Below are 20843 nucleotides of genomic sequence, written 5' to 3'. Positions count from 1 at the left end.
GATGTTAGTTCCCTGCTTTCTTTAAGCAATTTTCTCTGCAATGCTAGGAATACAGTACATATATTTAACTGACAAACCAGGGCCGTAGCTAGGTGTGTGTCAGTGGTGCCTGGCACACAGCGCAGATACACTGTGGGTGCAGGACCACTGGCAACACCCACCTGGCCACTCGGCTGCGCCTCACTGTGGGGTCCGCATCCGCCCAGCCACCCACCAACCATTCAGCTGCAGTACATTGCCCGGCCACTTCTTCTCACACAGGTAGCCAGACAGCACTGCCCTGTTCTGGGAGAGATGATGTCTCTCCCAGCCTGCTTCCCAGCCCACCCACAATGCCCTGAGAAGAGCTGCAGTGGCTGGGCGGGAAGGAAGAGAGAGAACTGCCGGCTGGTCACAGGTAAGTATAACACATCTCTCTCTCTCTTTCTCTCAGTCTCTGCCTGCCTAATGTATAAAAAAAGGGGACTCTGCCTGCCGTAATGTGTAAAAAGAGGAACTCTGCTGCCGTAATGTGTAAAAAGGGGACTCTGCTGCTGTAATGTGTAAAACGTGGACTCTGCTGCTGTAATGTGTAAAACGTGGACTCTGCCTGTCTAATATGTAAAAAGGGGACTCTGCTGCTGTAATTTGTAAAAAGGAGCTCTGCCTACTGTAATGTGTAAAAGGGGACTCTACCTGGTGTAATGTGTAAAAGGGGACTCTACCTGGTGTAATGTGTAAAAGGGGACTCTACTTGGTGTAATGTGTAAAAGGGGACTCTTCCTGACGTACTATGTAAAAGGGGACTCTTCCTGACGTACTATGTAAAAGGGGACTCTTCCTGACGTACTATGTAAAAGGGGACTCTTCCTGACGTACTATGTAAAAGGGGACTCTACCTGACGTAATGTATATAAGGGGACTCTACCTGACGTATTGTATATAAGGGGACTCTACCTGACGTATTGTATATAAGGGGACTCTACTTGCCTAAATGTGTAAAAAGAGGGACTCTGCTCCCATAATGTCTAAAAAGGGGGACTCTGCTCCCGTAATGTCAAAAAGGTGACTCTGCCTGCTGTAATGTGTAAAGAGGGGGACTCGCCTGCCATCATGTGTAAAAAGGGGGCCTCTGCTGCCATCATGTGTAAAAAGGGGGACTCTGCTGCCATCATGTGTAAAAAGGGGGACTCTGCTGCCATCATGTGTAAAAAGGGGGACTCTGCTGCCATCATGTGTAAAAAGGGGGACTCTGCTGCCATCATGTGTAAAAAGGGGGACTCTCTTGCCATCATGTGCAAAAAGGGGGACTCTGCTGCCAACATGTGCAAAAAGGGGACTCTGCCTGTCTAATGTTTTAAAAAAGGGGACTCTGCCTACCTAATGTGTAAAAAGGGGACTCTGCTGCTGTAATGTGTAAATAGTGGACTCTGCCTGCCTAATGTGTAAAAAGGGGACTCTGTTGCCGTAATGTGTAAAAAGGGGGACTCTGCTGCCGTAATGTGCAAAAAGAAGCTCTGCCTGCAGTAATGTGTAAAAGGGGCATTTACCTAACATACTGTATAAAAGGGGACTTTACCTGCCGTACTGTGTAAAAGGGGATGCTACCTGGTGTAATGTGTAAAAGGGGACTCTACCTGCCATACTGTGTAAAAGGGGACTCTACATGCCGTACTGTATAAAAGGGCACTATACCTGCTGTACTGTCTAAAAGAGAACTTTACCTGACGTAATGTGTAAAAGGGGATGCTACCTGGTGTAATGTGTAAAAGGGAACTCTACCTGCCATACTGTGTAAAAGGGGACTCTACATGCCGTACTGTATAAAAGGGCACTATACCTGCTGTACTGTCTAAAAGAGAACTTTACCTGACGTAATGTGTAAAAGGGGACTCTACCTGTTGTACTGTGTAAAAGGGGACTCTACCTGCCGTACTGTGTAAAAGGGGACTCTACCTGGTGTAATGTGTAAAAGGGGACTCTGCCTAGTGTACTGTCTAAAAGGGAACTTTACCTGACATACTGTGTAAAAGGGGACTGTACCTGCTGTACTGTGTAAAAGCGGACTCTACCTGCCGTACTGTGTAAAAGGGGGCTCTAATTGGCGTAATGTGTGAAAGGGGCTCTACCTGGAGTAATGTGTAAAATGGGGCTCTACCTGGTGTAATGTGTGACAGGGGCTGTACCTGTTGTAATGTGTGTAAGTGGTGCTACTGTGCGGCATAATTTGAATAATAGAGACTACTGCACAGCGTAATGTTAATTGGTATTATTTTGCAGCCATGCCCCTATATTTTTTAGCACGCATCTATGGTGCGCACTGGGCCTATTGTGGATATGGGTGGCGCAAATGCTGGTTCTTGCACACAGCACTAAAATGTCTAGTTATGGCACTGTGACAAACAATATGTCAACAGTGGATATGTTGAGAAGAAAGTTAGTTGCCATTGTGCAGACACAGTTGTAACGTTTGTTAAAGCAAGTATAATATGGCATCATGGTTTACTAGGAAATGGCACACACCCCCCCCCCCCCTGGGAGAGAAGAAAATGTGCCCCTCATGCATCCTCCCTAGGGGCTACTGTTTGCATGGGAATTGGACCTGCTAAACCTCCAGGCCCCATACCAATGGCACCCCCTGCACCCACTATAGTTACTGTACACTCAGCTGAAAGCTATCGCTAATAAAGCCCTTTTCCCTGGAGAAAGAGCTTTTCTCTGATTGTAAACAGACCCCGGAGTGATGTCACAGGGACTGTACTTTAAAAGTGCCCACATATCTCCTCACTGAGCAAACAGCTTTCATGAGGTGATATTTTGCTGCGGGACGGAAACCAAATAAAATGCTTCCTAACCCAACCACTAGACTTCCAGTCTATCATTGATAATGGTGGTGGTGGAGGAACCACACATCAAACTTTTATATCCATTATTATTATGCTATACAGTACATTGGATAGATTAAGGAGTACATGTTTGCACACAGTGGGCTCATACAATATTCATGATAATGAAGCCTATTGATTCACTTGGAATTCATAGTCTACATTCGCATAACAAAATGGCTGCCTCCACGTAGTACCTCGCTAGGTCCTTCAATGTGAACCAACTGGCTGAGTTCTCACAAATATTGGTTCATCTCACAAAACAACAGCTTTTATTTTTGTGTAGGTGGTAGATGCACTTTGATAGGGACTTTTATGGATTGAGAGGATACTTTACATGACTTTTTTATGTAATAAAAGCCCTTAAAATATCATGAATGTGATTAAAGATACTCATATTTACTTGCATAGAGATGAAAGCTTCTCACTTGGATTGGCTCCACTAGATAGATTGTTCCAGGAAAGCCAAAGAGGTGCAGCAGATCAGCCAGAATACTAACCGTCAAGTAGTTGCCTTCAGTCAATGATTCTTTTTTTAATTAAAAAGTAAATAAGCATTTCCTCTGTTGGTCTAAGCATGCACCCACTAATGGTTGACCACACCTTTTTGCTGGTTGTCCACACCCTCTGGTGGCTGGCCACACAACTTTGTGGGACACCATGATGGCATTTCACCGGAGAGCAGTTAGAGAGAGATGCACTAAGCTTTGGAGAGTGATAAAGTAGAGAGAGGTAAAAGGGAAGATGTACTAAGCTTTGGTGAGTGATAGAGCGGAGAGAGATAAATTATCAGCCAATCAGCTCCTAACTGCCATCTTACAGGCTGTGTTTGAAAAATATCAGGAGCTGATTGGTTGGTACTTTATCTCTCCCTCCCCACTTGATCACTGTCCAAGGCTTAATACATCTGCCTCTTAATACTCAATCCGACACTGCTTCTGGCTAGTAGAAGCTCTGTCTTTCAACAAGTGACTTTCTTCTCTTCCCTTTCTGCTTGTCTCAGTTCCTTGATTGTGTAGACCATGGAGGGATCCTATGGTTTTCCAGAGGGCCCCAGTGGCCCCTACAGTTACTACTGAAGTATAACATTTGATTGTTTAGAAACAATAGACACATTGATAAATGAACACAATGTTGCATCACTTTTATTCAGGCATTCCAAACTACGGTCCTCAAGGCACCCCAACAGTGCAGGTTTTAGTGATATCCAGGCTGCAGCACAGATGGTTAAATAAAAATAACTGAGATACTAATTAAGTCACCTGTGCTGAAGCCAGGATATCACTAAAACCTGCACTGTTAGTGTGCCTTGGGTACCGTGGTTGGGAATGCCTGCTCTAATTAAAGAAATTCTCCAAACTCACCTTTGGGATGCAGTAACCTCGGAAATACACATCATTTTCAGTTGCGTGACTCAAATTCAGGGGAAGGATATTAGCGAATCTCTGTACTTCATGTATCACTGCATCAGTATAAGGCATATTCCTTCTATTTTCTGCCGTTGGCATCTGTCCAAGTTTAATATGTGTTCTGATTTCCTCCTGCACCCTTTCTACAAAGCAGTGAGCAATTATTACCACAGTTTCATATGATTGTCAGAGATTGGTGCATAATACATACCTCCCAACATGACCCTCGCCAGGAGGGACACAATGCTCTGCTTCTGGACTTTTCTCTTAATTTATAATTGCCGACACCTGTTTTGAACAGGTCAATGGATAAGAAAGGTGTTTCAGTACAGGTGATGGTAATCATAAATTAAGAGGGAAGTCCAGGAGCAGAGCATTCTGTCCCTCCTAGAGAGGGTCATGTTGGGAGGTATAATATAAATCCAATCATGTCATCATGACTTATATCCACAAGCAGGTGATGTCAGTTTAGCTCCACTTACTTCTACCTTGGCTGTACTCAATGTGACAGTTCCCAGCTAAGCAGCTAGGTTTGAACTTATCATTGAAATTCTCCATCCTGCTGTGCAGCCCCAACCTGGTAATGAAAAGTTATGGGACCACACTCCTCTGAAGCTCAGAGTGACAGAGTGTATACCGAGAAACTGCAGACAAGGACTAGGATTCGCTGGAGACACACATGTCCTTTGAGATCATTTATCAGACTTCACTGGTAGTTTACACCTCAGCTAATCCCAGCAAAATGGTTACCTATGAAGCTGAAGATGCAAAACATACATAGCAACAGTGGTTTATTTTAAAGATAATCATAGATATTTAAACTCTAAGGCCAAGTACACATCAGAACGATGTGTGCCCCAACCAACAGCTCGACCGAAGGGATAGTATATTGCATACCTCCCAACATGACCCTCTCCAGGAGGGACAGAATGCTCTGCTTCTGGACTTTTTCCTTCAATTATGATTGTCTGCACCTGTTTTGAACAGGTAAATCGATAAAAAAAAGGTGTTTCATCACAGATGAGGGCAATCATACATTAGGAGGGAAGTCCAGGAGCAGAGCATTCTGTCCCTCCTGGAGAGGGTCATGTTGGGAGGTATGATATTGTGCCGCCCTTACGCACTGCACGAGGTGGAGGATGAAAGCGCTATGTATTGTTGCCCACCGCATGAAAATGCATGCCCTTGTTCCATGGGTCATGCCAAATTGTGCAGCGTGCCAAATGGGACGACACAGGGATTCACCCGTCGGTCATACACATTAGATGACATGGACGATATATCAATCCGATCCGCTTCAGAACAATATATTATTAGACATAACGTCTAATGTGTGCCTGGGGTAAGCTTTCCATTAAACTCATTGCTTGGAAGCAAGGTACTGAGCACAAACAGAGTAATGCATTTGATGGACAGGGGGGCTTGTGAAGAAAAAGCTGGTGGGCAGAGAAGCATATGAGGGAAAAGCTGGGCATTTGAGAGTAAAGCAGGTGGGTAGCATATTACATGTGAGAAAATGTTGACAGGCTGTGGGGGGAGGAGGGCATGTGATAGAAAACACGGTGGGCAGAGGAACATGTGAGGAAAAAGCTGGTGGGCAGGGGACCATAAACGGGTGGGTATAGGGATCATGTGAGAAAAATCTGGAGGGGCAGATGTGCTTGAGGGAATAGGTGGGGGCAGGAGGCCATGTGATAAAAAAAAATCTGGTAGGCAGCTGTACATGTGAGGGAGGAGCTGGTACGCTGGGGACATGTGAGGGAGGAGCTGGTGCGCAGAGGGACATGTGAGGGAGGAGCTGGCGCGGAGAAGGGCATATAAAGGAAGTGCTGGTGTGCAGAGAGGGTTGTAATGTCAAAGCTGGTGGGCAGAAGTACACTTGATGGAAAAGATGGTGGGAAGAGGGGCATGTGAAAAAAGCTGGTAGACAGGGGTGCCTGTAAGAGAAAAGATGGTTGGCAGGAGAAAATCTGAGGGCAAAGCTAGTGAGCAAAGGGGCATGTAAAAACCTGGTAGGAAAGAGGGCATATAAGAATAAAAGTGATGGGCAGAGGGACATGTGATGGACAGGCTGCTTGGCAGATGAGTTTGTGAGAGGAAGTTGGGGGCTAAAAGGAGAAGGTGGAGAAAAGCTGTTGAGCAGTAGGCATATGAGGGAAGAGCTGGCAGGAAGATGGGCATTTGAGGTGGTGGACATGGGTCATGTGAGAAAAACGAGATTTATGGTAAGAACTTACCTTTGATAAATCTCTTTCTGCGAGGTACACTGGGCTCCACAAGGATAGACAGTGGGGTGTAGAGTAGGATCTTGATCCGAGGCACCAACAGGCTCAAAGCTTTGACTGTTCCCAGAATGCACAGCGCCACCTCCTCTATAACCCCGCCTCTTTGCACAGGAGCTCAGTTTTTAGTTAACCAGCCCAATGCAGTAGCAGGAAAAGAGACGATAACGGTTAGTAGCCACATACACCACACTCTCACGACAGGAGAAGTGTCAGCGGCTAATGCCATACCAACCCAAAGAAGCTAAGTGCGTCAGGGTGGGCGCCTTGTGGAGCCCAGTGTACCTCGCAGAAAGAGATTTAACAAAAGGTAAGTTCTTACCGTAAATCTCGTTTTCTGCTGCGGAGTACACTGGGCTCCACAAGGATAGACATTGGGGATGTCCTAAAGCAGTTCCTTATGGGAGGGGACGCACTGTAGCGGGCACAAGAACCCGGCGTCCAAAGGAAGCATCCTGGGAAGCGGCAGTATTGAAGGCATAGAACCTTATGAACGTGTTCACTGATGACCACGTAGCCGCCTTGCACAATTGTTCAAGGGTCGCACCACGGCGGGCCGCCCAAGAAGGTCCAACAGACCGAGTAGAATGGGCCGTAATGTGAGCAGGAGCTGACAGACCAGCCCTCACATAAGCATGTGCAATCACCATTCTAATCCATCTGGCCAAAGTCTGCTTGTGAGCAGGCCAGCCCTATTTGTGAAATCCAAACAGTACAAAGAGAGAATCAGATTTCCTAATGGAAGCAGTTCTCTTCACATAGATACGGAGAGCCCGTACCACATCCAAAGACTTCTCTTTGGGAGACAGATCAGGAGAAACAAGTGCCGGAACCACAATCTCCTGGTTAAGGTGGAACGAGGAAACCACCTTATGTAAATATCCGGGACGAGTCCTAAGAACCGCCCGGTCACGGTGAAGTATCAGATATGGGGAACTACAGGACAAGGCACCCAAATCCGACACTCTTCTAGCTGAAGCAATAGCCACCAGAAACACCACCTTAAGGGAAAGCCACTTAAGATCAGCTGAACCAAGAGGTTCAAACGGAGACTCTTGTAACGCCTCCAAAACCACCGACAAGTCCCAAGGAGCCACAGGCGGGACATAGGGAGGTTGAATACGCAACACACCCTGAGTAAAGGTATACACATCAGGTAAGGTAGCAACTTTTCTCTGAAACCGCACCGACAAGTCAGAAATATGAACCTTGAGGGAGGCCAGATGTAGGCCTAAGTCCAGGCCTTGCTGAAGAAAAGCCAACAACTTGGCTATACTAAACTTGGAAGCGTCATAATCGTTAGATGCGCACCAAACAAAGTAAGAATGCCAGACCCTATAGTAAATCCGAGCCGAAGCCGGTTTCCGGGCCCGCAACATAGTTTGAATGACCGCCTCAGAAAACCCTTTAGCCCTTAAGACGGAAGCTTCAAGAGCCACGCCGTCAAAGACAGCCGGGCTAGGTCCTGGTAGACACAGGGGCCCGGAACGAGGATGTCTGGGCGTTGTGGAAGTAGAATTGGACGCTCTGACGATAGGCCCTGCAGGTCTGAGAACCAGTGCCGTCTGGGCCACGCTGGAGCTATGAGAAGCAGAATTCCTTTTTCTTGCTTGAACTTCCGAATTACCCTGGGCAGGAGTGACACCAGAGGGGACACGTATGGCAGCCGAAACCTCCACGGCACCGCCAGCGCATCCACGAATGCTGCTTGAGGATCCCTTGTCCTTGCTCCGAAGACCGTAACCTTGTGATTGTGTCGACACGCCATCAGATCTACGTCTGGAAGACCCCACTTTTCCACTAGGAGTTGAAACACTTCTGGATGGAGGCCCCACTCGTCGGCATGCACGTCCTGACGACTGAGAAAGTCCGCTTACCAATTCAGGACTCCCGGAATGAAGATTGCCGTTATGGCCGGTAGATGGCGTTCCGCCCAATGTAGAATCCATGAGAATTCCTTCATTGCCAGGCGGCTTTGAGTGCCGCCTTGATGATTTATGTAAGCCACTTTGGTGGCGTTGTCCGACTGCACTTGAACGGGACGGTTGTGAATTAAATGCTGGGCTAGGTTCAATGCATTGAAGACCACCCGCAATTCCAGAATGTTGATTGAGAGGAGGGACTCCTCCTTGGTCCACCGACCCTGAAGGGTGTGTTGCTCCAGCACCGCGCCCCAAACTCTTAGACTGGGATCTGTCGTCAACAGGACCCAGTTGGATATCCAGAAGGGACGGCCCCTGCACAATTGTTGGTCCTGGAGCCACCAGAGAAGTGACAGACGGACCTCCGGAGTCAATGAGATCATTTGAGACCTGATCCGGTGAGGCAGGCCGTCCCACTTGGCTAGAATCAGCCTCTGGAGGGGGCGAGAATGGAATTGAGCATACTCCACCATGTCGAATGCTGATACCATGAGGCCCAGCACCTGCATCGCCGAATGTATCGACACTTGCGGATGAGAAAGGAAGCAACGAATCCTGTCCTGAAGCTTCAGGACTTGCTCCTGACACGAGAACAACCTCTGGTTGTGAGTGTCCAATAGCGCTCCCAGATGCACCATGCTCTGAGCAGGGATCAGGGAGGATTTCTTCCAGTTGATGAGCCACCCGTGGGCTTGTAGAAACCGGACCGTCATATCTAGATGACGAAGGAGAAGTTCTGGGGAATTTGCCAGGACTAACAAGTCGTCCAGATACGGCAGTATCCTGACCACTTGACGGCGGAGTACCACCATCAACACCGCCATTACCTTGGTGAAGACTCGCGGAGCCGTTGTTAAACCAAAAGGTAAAGCCCAAAACTGGTAATGGAAGTTGCCAATAGCAAACCTCAGGTGTTGCTGATGTGATGCTGCTATAGGAATATGCAGGTAAGCATCCTGTATGTCCAGGGAGACCATGTAGTCCCCAGGTTCCAAAGCCAGAACTATAGAGCGAAGGGTTTCCATACGGAACTTGGAAACCTTCACAAACCTGTTAAATGCCTTGAGGTTGAAAATGGGCCGGGAGGACCCATTCAGTTTCGGGACTAGAAAAAGCGGAGAATAGTACCTCCGGCCCCTCAAGAGGCACCTGTTCTATGACTCCTGTATCCAGGAGGGTCTGTACCACCGAATGCAGAGTGTTTGCCTTTGTCTGGTCCAACGGGACGTCTGTCTGGCAAAATCGATATGGGGGTCGGTTTTTGAAGGCTATGGCGTAACCTCGAGTGACGACTTCCCGTACCCAGGCATCTGAAGTGGTCTTCAACCATTCCTGGGTATACCCTAGAAGCCGGCCCCCCACCCTGGGGTCCCCCAGGGGGAGGCCCGCCCCGTCATGCGGCAGGCTTATCGGCCTTGGAAGCTGGCTGACGGGCCGCCCAGGCTCTTTTTGGCTTTGGCTTACCAGGTTTGGAAGTGCGGGCCTGCTTGTTGTACGCCTGACCTTTTGCTTTACCTGAAGGACGAAAGGGGCGAAAGGAAGTACCTTTAGCCTTCGACACAGAAGGAGCGGTACTTGGCAGACAGGCAGTTTTGGCAGTAGCCAAGTCAGCCACAATCTTATTTAAGTCCTCCCCAAACAGAATATCTCCCTTGAAAGGGAGTACCTCCAGGGTTTTTCTAGAGTCCAGATCCACAGACCAGGATCTCAGCCACATAATCTGGTGAGCCAGGACTGACGTAGTAGAGGCCTTACTTTCGGGAGGGGGTTGTACCAGCGCACTGGGTTTAATGAGCTCGGCGAGCTGCTTACAAAGTAGGGTGACTGACCTACGGGAACTACTAACCAATTTGTGATTTGTAGCGCTCAACCTATATGAGTATGTAAATGATGATGCTGTGAAACCACGTGAAATTTTAAAAGGTATTTGGTTTTATTTTTAGAAGAAATAAATGCATAATTGGTGTGCATGCATTGCGAATTATCAATCAAACTTGATCTGTTAAAGAAATGTCCTAGGTAAAAATATTGGGGATGGTACAATGCTGGAGCAAAGTTCTGGGGTGCACAACCAGATTGGTATACCTGCAATCTTCGTGGTGTGCAATATCCAGTTAAATCTAGGAAAAAGACTACAAGAAAAAAGGTTTTTCGTTTTGTTTTGAATGAAACATAAAAAATAAAAATAAAAATAAGAAAAAAGAAGAAAAAAATGAATGTATGTTAATTTGAAAAGATATCCGTAAAGGAAAAACGGTGGGTCTGTTTAGCTGTAACCCAGCTGGTTCCAAATGGTAATAAGGAGTGAAAGTCACTCATAGGATAGTCAGCGGCGTCCCGCTGACTATTGTCTCGAGCTACTGAAGGTACCGGCTTACGGTGATTGCGGTGTTTCCCCGGGGTTAAAGGTGCGCCTGGTGCGGGGAGGGTGAGGGGACAGGGAGCACCGGACTGACCAGGCCCCGTGGGAAGGGATTCCCCCCTCTGTCCTTGTTCGGACAGTGATGGGAGATCCGGCCACCACAGGGACTGATCTGGCAGCGATTGGCTAGTGTGGGCTTGTTTGGAGCCGTCACTGCCCACCGTCCGCCGGGACCTGAGCTACTTGACCCGTCTCTCCCCCCTCCTCCGCTATTCGGCTCGGATAACACCTCACCGGCTTACCTCTTCTCCTTCGGGTCTCTCTCCGTCACTGCTGGCTTCTTTCGGGTAGGGGAGTCACGTGACCCCCGCTCGGCTGGTCTTACAAAAGTTCCACAGCCCGTACTGTCTGTCGGTGTCGGTGTGAGTTTAGTAGTGGATGCCCAACGCGTTTCAACCCTCTAGGGGTCTTCTTCCAGGGATTCCACATAATCTGGTGAGCCAGGACTGACGTAGTAGAGGCCTTGGCTGCTAGGATACCGGCATAAGAAGCCGCCTCTTTAATATAGCGAGAAGCTGTGACAATATATGACAAGCATTGTCTAGCATGGTCAGTAGAGATTCCAGCCTCTAACTCCAAGGCCCATGCTTCAATAGCCTCTGCTTCGCCCATGTAGCTGCAATAGTGGGCCTTTGTGCAGCACCCGTGAGGGTGTTAATCGCTTTTAGACAACCCTCGACACGTTTATCTGTCGGCTCTTTTAGAGACGTGACCGTAGTGACAGGTAGAGCTGAGGAAACCACTATCCTAGCCACATGTGAGTCTACTGGAGGAGGCGTTTCCCAATTCTTAAACAGCTCTGGCGCAAGGGGACAGCGAGCCAGCATCTTCTTTTGAGGTACAAACTTTGTACCCGGGCGTTCCCAGGGTTCCTGACGTATATCCACTAGGTGATCAGAGTGAGGTAAAACTTGTTGAACCACCTTCTGACGCTTGAACCTATCTGGTTTCTTAGGAGGGACAGATGGCTCGGGATCATCCGTAATCTGCAGAATCAACTTAATAGCCTCCAAAAGATCAGGAACATCCACATGTGAACTACTGTCCCCATCAGCAGTATCTGTGTCAGAATCTGTGGGGTCAGTATAAGTGCCATCTTCATCAGACGAGGTGTCAGTGACGGCAGTGGATTGTGAGGAGATAAGAGCTCGCTTAGAGGACCCCTTGGACTTAGGCGAGTGATGGTCAGACTTTTTAGTAGTCAGGAACTGGTTCAACTTCTTCAATTGAGCAGATAAATCGTCCGCCCACGGCGGGTTAGCTGCAGGGACCACATACGGTTGTACCGGCATTGGGGGTCCCATAGGGGGTGTTAGTTTATTAACTAGCGTATGTAGAAGCGTGGAAAAAGCGGCCCACGGTGGGTCATTATGTACCTCCGTTGCCACAGTCCCTGGGGGGGCAAGGAGCTCCCAGAACCAGAGCCCACAGCAACTATATTCTCCTCATAGGGATCTGTGACTTCAGCAACACCGGCAGTGTGTTCAGCACCAGAACTGTTACCCTGAGAAGCAGACATGATATAACTTGCAGTATCAGGTAACACAGTACAATTGGCAGCAGCACAATACCTCTTACCCAAACCCCTGCGCAGTGTAGTCAGCACTAGCAGAGATAAAGGAGAGATATGGTGACTAAATCACAGAGAAAAATACGTATTAAAGTATATCTTTGTGAAAATCCTATATCAATATAAAACCTGACGCACCAAGCCCCCTCAGGTTATAGAATAAAGGGATAGCAAGTTGAGTGAAAGACACGAAATGGACACCACTCAGCTATCTAATGCACACACAGATAGTCACAGTTTGTACAATGCAGAGGTTATTACTAACAATAATACTGCACTGGACTAGCTTATATATATAGCTATATAGTCAATAGATATAACACTGCACACTAAGAACTGGATGTATATCACAGGGTAATTGTACTAGAAAACCCTGACTAAATGCACTCTTTCTTAACTAGCACTGTCTAAAAAGGAAGGAAGAATACTTAAGTGTCATGTAAAGTCACAGCACTGACAACCAGGCGGCTTTACACAGGAGGATTTGCCCAAGCAGTCCCAGGAACAGTGAAGCTGAGAGATAATGGCGCCCAGACACTGACAGGGAGTGAGGGAGAGACAGATATGCAGCTCCAGGGCGGGAACATTTGCGGGAAATGGCGCCCTGGGGCTGGGGGAGGGGCTTCAGGTCTAAGCCTTATCCCCCTGCTGGCAAAACCACCGGGTACTGTGGGCTACTGAAAATGGTTTAGAGAGAAAACCTGACCTGCACCCATGCCCTGGTGATCTAGTGGGATCGCCTGTACTGCCACAGTGTCCACCGCCAGCGCGCGTGGCCCGCCTCCCACTGACCGCGCCAGATCGTGATAAAGACTGGGTCCCGCAAGCGGGACCCACTCACCACCTCCCAAAGCATGGCCACGCGATCCCGGAGAGCCCCCGTCGTGTGTGCCTGACGTGAAGAAAACCGGAGCCTCCTGCTGTAGTTACCCGGCAACCAGGGCTCGGGAGTGTACAGCGCCGCTGGGGAGAGCTGGAGCTGCAGCAGTGAATGTCTTCTGACATTTACTACCGCTGCTGCCCTTGAAGTCTTCACATTTTTCTTCAAATAAAACTCTTCTTAGGGCTGCCTGGAGCAGCCCCTCTGTTATGTGCCTGCTTACTGCAGCACCAACTACAAAACTGAGCTCCTGTGCAGGGAGGCCGGCTTATAGAGGACGCGGCGCTGTGCATTCTGGGAACAGTCAAAGCTTTGAGCCTGTTGGTGCCTCGGATAAAGATCCTACTCTACACCCCAATGTCTATCCTTGTGGAGCCCAGTGTACCCCGCAGCAGAAATGCTGAGAGGCAATGGGAGCATGTGAGAGAAAAGATGGCGGCCAGAGGGGCATGTGAAGAAAAAGCTTTTGTGCAGAGACGCATGTAAGGGAAAAGCTTGTGGTAGGAGTGGAATGTCAATAAAAACTGGTGGTCCTATTGCCCACCAGCTGATTAAGTAGGTTGTTTTTTTCAATTTTAAATTTAACATTAGATGCTCCTGCCAGCCACTGCCTCTGAAAATACACTGAGAGTTGGGGAAAGAGGGGCAGTAGGCTAATATTGCCTAGGGTGCAAAGACAATTGCACCTGCCCTGCCTGTGCATCCTTTCCAGACAGGATCTCGGCATAAGGTAGATCCTATATTCACAGCATACACATGGCAGAATGCCCTCAAACTGGCCGATCCACCCGATTATGGTGATCCCTCCTCTCATCAAGGAACCTCTTTCCTTCCCTAGTCATGACTCTACAAATCTCGCAAAGTAGTAAAATTACTTTGAATTTCTGGATACTTTGCCATCAATAAAAGAGACCAGCGTAGCGTTGCAGATGTGGTTTCAGTTCCACCTGAAAAGAGATCCAAAACTGTGTAGACCAAGTTTTCTTCGTTGAAATACGTGTCGGCCTTTGTTGAGTCCTGAATCAAAAACAAAAAAATTACATTTATAAATTTACTCTCGTATGTTTTTTTTAAATTTTATTTTAAATATAGAGATTTCAGGAAGTGGAAAATTCTTAAGATTCACATGGGGTACTGGGCCTAATTCAAGGTTGATTGCAAAACACCATTTTCCTCTAATGGGCAACACCATGTGCACTGCAGGTGGGGCAAATATAACATGCAGGGAGAATTAGATATGGGTGGGTTATATGGTTTCTATGCAGGGTAAATACTGGTTGCTTTATTTTTACACTGCAATTTAGTTTTCAGTTTGAACACACCCCACCCAAATCTGCCCCACCTGCAGTGCACTTGGTTTTGCCCATTAGAGGAAAATGTTGTTTTGCAATCAACCTTGAATTAGGCCCACTAAACTGTTTCAAGCTCAGCATGTAACATTCAAACTTCTGAACCGACTCACAACACAGCCTTACAACTACATTATCATGATCATCTGATTCTGCTGATATTTATTCCAAAGACTTTTAGGTTGCTCAGTGCTACTTTTCAAGTGGAAATCTATCAGACTTTGAGCATGCTCAATGCACTGTAAACTTCCAAGTGAGTTTATTAAAGACCACACGCAACCTCAGTGTCATTTGCACAATGCAAATTCTAAACTTCACCCACAGTTTCTGATTCCAGTAATTACCACTCCTATGTAACATTCAAACAGGCACAGAAAAAGCACTTCCAGATAATTGTGGTTCAACAATCACCAAACTTCTCTCCTATTTTCCTGGTCCTGATTCCTTTTACCTAACCGTGCTTCTGACTGCCCTTTGATTCCTGATACTGTACTGTACAGAATGATTTAATTCCTGACTTCTGAACAACAGTGGTCAGTCTGAATTCAGCTGCTACGATACAGCATTCCAAATTTTGGATTCTCTCCTGCATAAATTACCTGACAAAATAATCTGATACAAGAATGGATTACGCTGGAGCGACTGCAGCATCACCAAGGTGGGTATCAGAACTACAGTGACTTCTCCACGGCCAGTGCTACCCAAAGCCATATTAACGCATAAGTTCACAAGGCAGCTGCCCAGGACTCCACAATTCTAAAGGCCTCTAACCAGGGGCGGGTGGTGGTCACACAATCATAGTGGGGAGGCAGCATTCTCTACCTGCCTCCCAACCTGCAGCCAACAGTGAATGGGTATCAGCATATTGATTGGTGGATGACTGGAGATATCCACCAATCAGAGTGCAGCATTCTCTATCTGCCTCCTAGTCTGCAGCCAGACAGCATGCTGATTGGTGGATGGCTGGACCTAGCCACCAATCAGAGTGCTGACAGCCATTTACCTTATGGAAGCATGTGGAGCGATGGTGCAGGTCATAATTTGTTGGGTTTTTTGCTTCCCATGAATGGATGTGTAGGGGCCCCAGTGCATTGCTTTGCTCAGGGCCTACTATGCTGTTAAGACGACCTGATATTACCCACTGTTATTGATCTGCACGCAAAGTAAGAGCTTATGCCTCTGTGTCTGTGAAACTGAGGGCAGAATCGTACTGACTCACCAAGCTATTAGTGGGATCAGCTGCTAAACAGTGTATGCCAGGACAATGTTTAGACGTAAATGTCTCTCAGCATCTGCTCCAGGCCAATTCTTTTTTTTTTTTCCCAATAAATGTTTATTGAGTTATAGAGTAGTTACAGATTATTCAAGACAGCTTACATCTTTCAACTGATAATACAGTAAAAACACAGTCAGCTAGGTATGGGCTAAGCCTTTTAACACAGTTATCATGGTCAGTAGTACATAAATTCCGTGAACAAGTCAATATCTCTAATTCAAGGTCAAAGCCAACCTCTTCTAGGATAAAGCTGTCCTAACATAACGTTTCTTAACACTAAAAGAGGTAAAGAAGAAAGGAGAGAAAAGAGTACAGGGCGGAAAAGTAAAGATTCATAAAGAGAGGGGAGGGGGGGGGGGGGGCACCGGTGTGGATCTGGCCAGTTCAGTCCGGTCAGGGAGCTGAAGTAATAACATCTATCCCTGTTGACAGTAGTAGAGGGCGGCGTGCAGGGCTCAAGTTAGGTCATCAGTGACAGGTAAGCATGTGAGGATTTAAATTCCAACCAAGGGGACCAAGTGGTCGTGAATCTTCGGTGTGTCTCCGGTGTCACTCGCAAGTCCTCCATGGTCATATACCAATCTATTCTGGCAACCCATTCCCTCATAATAGGAGGTTCAGTAGATCGCCAGTGAACCGGAATGACCGCTTTGGCTGCGCTATTAAGAAACTTTAGTAGGGAGTTTTTATATGTCGACAGGGGCCATGTAACACAATTAAGAGGCCAGAAGGCTGGCTCCGAAGGGACCTCCAAGCCCACTATCAATTTTGAGGTTGCAATTACGTTATTCCAAAAGGGCCGAAGTTTAGGGCAATCCCACCAGATATGCATCGGGGAACCTGTTTGAGTATTGCATCTCCAACATTTGTCTGATACATTGGGGAACATTTTTGCCAGTGTTTGGGGACATCTGTACCATCGAGACAGTACCTTGAAATGTGTTTCGAGGACTGAATAACTTGAGGAACTTACAAAGGTGGCCTGAAAACTCTTCTCCCAGTCCTCTTCTGACAGATCTATCTGTATATCGGGAGCCCAGTCCCTGGCGTATTTAGGGAGATCGGGGAATTTGTTTACTATCAAAAATCTATAACATTTTGAAAGGAAATGATGTGGGCGAGAGGGTTCTGAACATAAATTCTCGAAAACCGTCAACTGTCTAGTCAGGTCTGGGCGGGCATTACTTCCCAGAACAAAGTGTTTCAATTGAAGGTATTTCCATATCTCTGAAGGGGAGAGATTCCACTTTGATTGCATCAAGGGGAAGGGGATCATCTCTCCATGTTCCACCAGCTGGCCAACACGCACCACCCCCTCCCGTCTCCATGAATCAAATCCCCGGCCTGAGATCGCCGGCGGGAAGTCTGGGTTGTGAAACAATGGGGTCAGGGGAGAGTATTTAGAAGAAACATACGGAAGGGTCCTAAGTCTGTCCCAACGTAAGAGTGTAGGTCCAATAGTAGGGTGGTCTATGCGTGGTATCTTAGAGCACCAAGGGTAGTAGGCAATGGGGGCGGGCAGCACAGCCTCCTCAATATGGACCCACTGCTTTGTGTCACGTGGGCGTGACCATTCCAAGATTCTGTGGAGAACAATGGCCTCATAGTACAGTGAGAAATGCGGTAGCTGAAGACCGCCCTTATGTTTAGGACGGAAAAGGATGGCATGCTGGAATCGGGGTCGATTGCCCCCCCACACAAAGTCCCTAACTACATTATGTAGGTCTCTGAACCAAGTTCCAGGAATGGAAACCGGGAGCGCCTGGAGGAGATAGAGGACTCTCGGCAAGACATTCATTTTAATAGCACTGAGTCTCCCCAGCCAGGATAACCGCCTGTTGCCCCAGTCCCGGAACTCGGAGCGAAGTGAGTCAAGCAATTTTTTGAAGTTTACCTCAAAAAGGCGTGATAAGTCCCTATGTAGCGTAACCCCCAGATATTTAAAGCTAGAGGGATGCCAGTGGAAGGGGAAGGATTGTTTGAGGCCGTCAAGGGTTTGGGAGGGCTTTGATACAGTCACTGCCACTGACTTGGAAAGATTAATCTTAAAGTTGGACAGGGAGCCGTATCTATCTAGTTCAGACATCAGGTTGGGGACAGAAACCACTGGGTTCGATATGATAGTTAGCAGGTCGTCCGCGAACAGAGCAAGTTTGTACTCTCTGCCCCCCACCGTGAGCCCCGAAATGTCTGGGTTAAGCCTAATGGAACTTGCCAAGGCCTCCATGCAGAGGACGAAGATGAGGGGCGAGAGAGGGCATCCCTGTCTAGTGCCGTTTCGAATCAGAACTGGGTGGGACAGGTCACCGTTAATTTTGATCCGTGCAGTTGGAAAATTATATAGTGCCAGGACGCGATGAAGACTTACAGGTCCCAAACCCAGGTGACGCAGGACTCCCTCCATAAACACCCAATCTACTCGATCAAAAGCCTTCTCGGCATCCGTAGAGAGCACCACTATTGGGTTCTGACTATGCGAAGCTAGATACATTAAATCGATAATTTTGGTCGTATTATCCCGGGCCTCCCTACCAGGGACAAAGCCCACCTGGTCTGAATGCACAATATTGGGGAGTAATAGCCTCAATCTGTTTGCTATAAGTTTAGCAAACAGCTTGATGTCTGAGTTGAGGAGGGAGATCGGGCGATAACTGGCACATTGAGCTGGGTCTTTTCCCTCCTTCGGTATAACCGTAATGAAGGCCTCTAGTGATTGATGGGAGAAACCACGATTATCGGAGATCTCGTTGAATGCCAATAGCATTTTAGGCAGGAGGGAATCTTTAAAGAGCTTATAATAAGAGATGGTATAACCATCGGGGCCCGGACTCTTCCCGGATGGAGTCTCCTTAAGAGCTTGTTCCAGTTCCGGGAGAGTGAAGGGGGTGTCTAGCCAGGTGCTATCATCTTCCAATATCCTAGGGAGTCCTGCGTCACGGAGGTATCCCGCCACCAATTCCCTAGTTGCCGATAATGACCTCGGGGCTCTAGGTTCCTGAAGATTATATAGTTTAGTGTAATAAGAGTGGAAAGCCTCGGCAATATCTTTGGTAAGGGTGCGGCGGGTCCCCGCCGCATCCTGTATCGACTGGATAAATAGAGTGGCTCGCTGCGCGCAGAGCGCCCTGGCCAGAAGCTTCCCTGGCTTGTTACCCCACTGATAAAAACGGTTTCTGCAGAGCCTATAGTCCCTTTTGATGTCTGAAAACAGCAAGGCATTAAGAGCCGTTCTCGTCTCGGTCAGCGCGTTCAGCACAGACGAAGAGGAGCCCGTCTTGTGCGTTGTCTCTAGGTCCCTCAGCCGCTGAAGTAGGGCAGTCTTTTCCCCCAGCCTTTCCTTTTTCAGCATGGAACCTAACTGTATGAGCTTTCCCCGCAGAACACATTTGTGGGCTTCCCACACCGTGACCCGGGAAACATCCGGCGTTTCATTTGTTATAAAATAGTTTTCCATTGCCTCAAGTATCTGGGGTTGAAATCTAGTGTCCATCAAGAGTTGTTCGTTCAACCGCCAGGTGCATTGTTTGGAGTGTGGGTATGATGTCTCCAGGGTCAGGGAGATAGGAGCATGATCCGACCAGGTGATCAATCCAATGTCAGTATCTCTCACTAGATGCAGAAATCTGTGGGGCAAGAGAAAGTAATCTAACCTAGAATAGATATCGTGGGGTCTGGAGTAGAACGTATAGTCCCTCTCCCCGGGGTGTTGGAGCCTCCAGGTGTCTACCAGCTGGTGGTCATGGAGAGAGCGTCGCACTCTGCGGTGCGATGTTACAGAGGTTCTGGCCGGCGTCCCGGAGATGTCCACCTCCGGCTGGAGAGTCCAGTTAAGGTCACCTCCAATAACTGGGATACCCGTGATCAAGGGGGCAATGCGGTTGAGAACCCTCCCTAGAAAGCTAGGTTGCGATTGATTGGGGGCATATATGTAAATGAATGTATAGGGCTGGTCAAACAATGTACATTTCACCAGGAGCGTCCTGCCCTCCTCCAAAGACACCGACGTAAGCTCCCGGAAAGGCAAGCGTTTAGACAGCAAAATGGCAACACCCAGGGACTTGCCCCTGCTATTGTTATTATAAAAGGAGTGCGGATAATTACGGTCTCTAAGGACCGGGGCCGATCCCACTTTAAAGTGCGTCTCCTGTAGAAAGGCAACATCAGCCCGAAATGCAAAAAGGTCCCTAAGCACCCTAGAGCGCTTCTCCGGGACGTTAAGACCCTTAGCATTCAGGGAAACCAGTTTTATGGCTGTCACCTTGGGGTCAACCGCCATCATCGGGAAACCAGGGTGAAACGTCGAGTCTCATAAGGAGGGCAGAACAACCCCGGGAACGGAGGGCCACACACCGGGGAATAGAAGGGGAGAGAGGGAAAGAATGAAACGGAAAGAGGGAACCCATAAGAAAAGTAGTCCAAAGAGCCTGGTCCAAACAAAGAACCAGCAGAACAAAACAGGAACGTATAAAAAAGAAGAAACACACTACCGCCTCTCGGGAGCCCGGATGCGTTAATCGCATCGGAGACCGGGAATACACGGGCGGTGTAGGGGTGAGCTGGGGGGGTCGGTGCCGACCCCAGCCCCAACAGGAATGTTGATATCACAATCAGAAATATAATTAACTGTTTGATCACACAACTTAAGAGCACTGTGGTGAAACATCCTAGAACCAAGAACAAATACCTCCCACCTGGGCAGGGCAGACGGGTATCTGCCGGGTCAAGTACGGTCCCAATGCCTCGGCCACGTCCCCAAAAGGGGGTATGAGCCGTAAAGCACAGAGATCTCCTGAGTCGGCAGGGAACTAATTAAACTTGGGAGTATTAAGGTGAATGTCCCGAGTCATGTAGAGGTCCTCATTTCTTCAG

General features: G+C 47.9%; 1 protein-coding gene across 2 annotated transcripts in view; it reads right to left on the bottom strand.

The window, feature by feature from the left end:
• Positions 1 to 20843, bottom strand: part of LOC134945330 (cytochrome P450 2K1-like) — a 170813-nt gene that overhangs the window by 36622 nt on the left and 113348 nt on the right. For both annotated transcript variants that reach the window (XM_063934535.1, XM_063934534.1), the window contains 2 exons: positions 14225 to 14366; positions 4229 to 4416 (listed from right to left, as the gene is read on the bottom strand). In XM_063934535.1, coding sequence (XP_063790605.1) covers positions 4229 to 4416; positions 14225 to 14366 — 330 coding nt within the window. The remainder of the gene's footprint in view (positions 1 to 4228; positions 4417 to 14224; positions 14367 to 20843) is intronic.

The sequence above is a fragment of the Pseudophryne corroboree genome, chromosome 7 (assembly GCF_028390025.1).
Source record: "Pseudophryne corroboree isolate aPseCor3 chromosome 7, aPseCor3.hap2, whole genome shotgun sequence".
In the NCBI taxonomy this organism is placed as follows: domain Eukaryota; kingdom Metazoa; phylum Chordata; class Amphibia; order Anura; family Myobatrachidae; genus Pseudophryne; species Pseudophryne corroboree.
The sequence above is the reverse complement of the archived record's forward strand: the minus strand, read 5'-3'. Positions and strand labels throughout refer to the sequence as shown.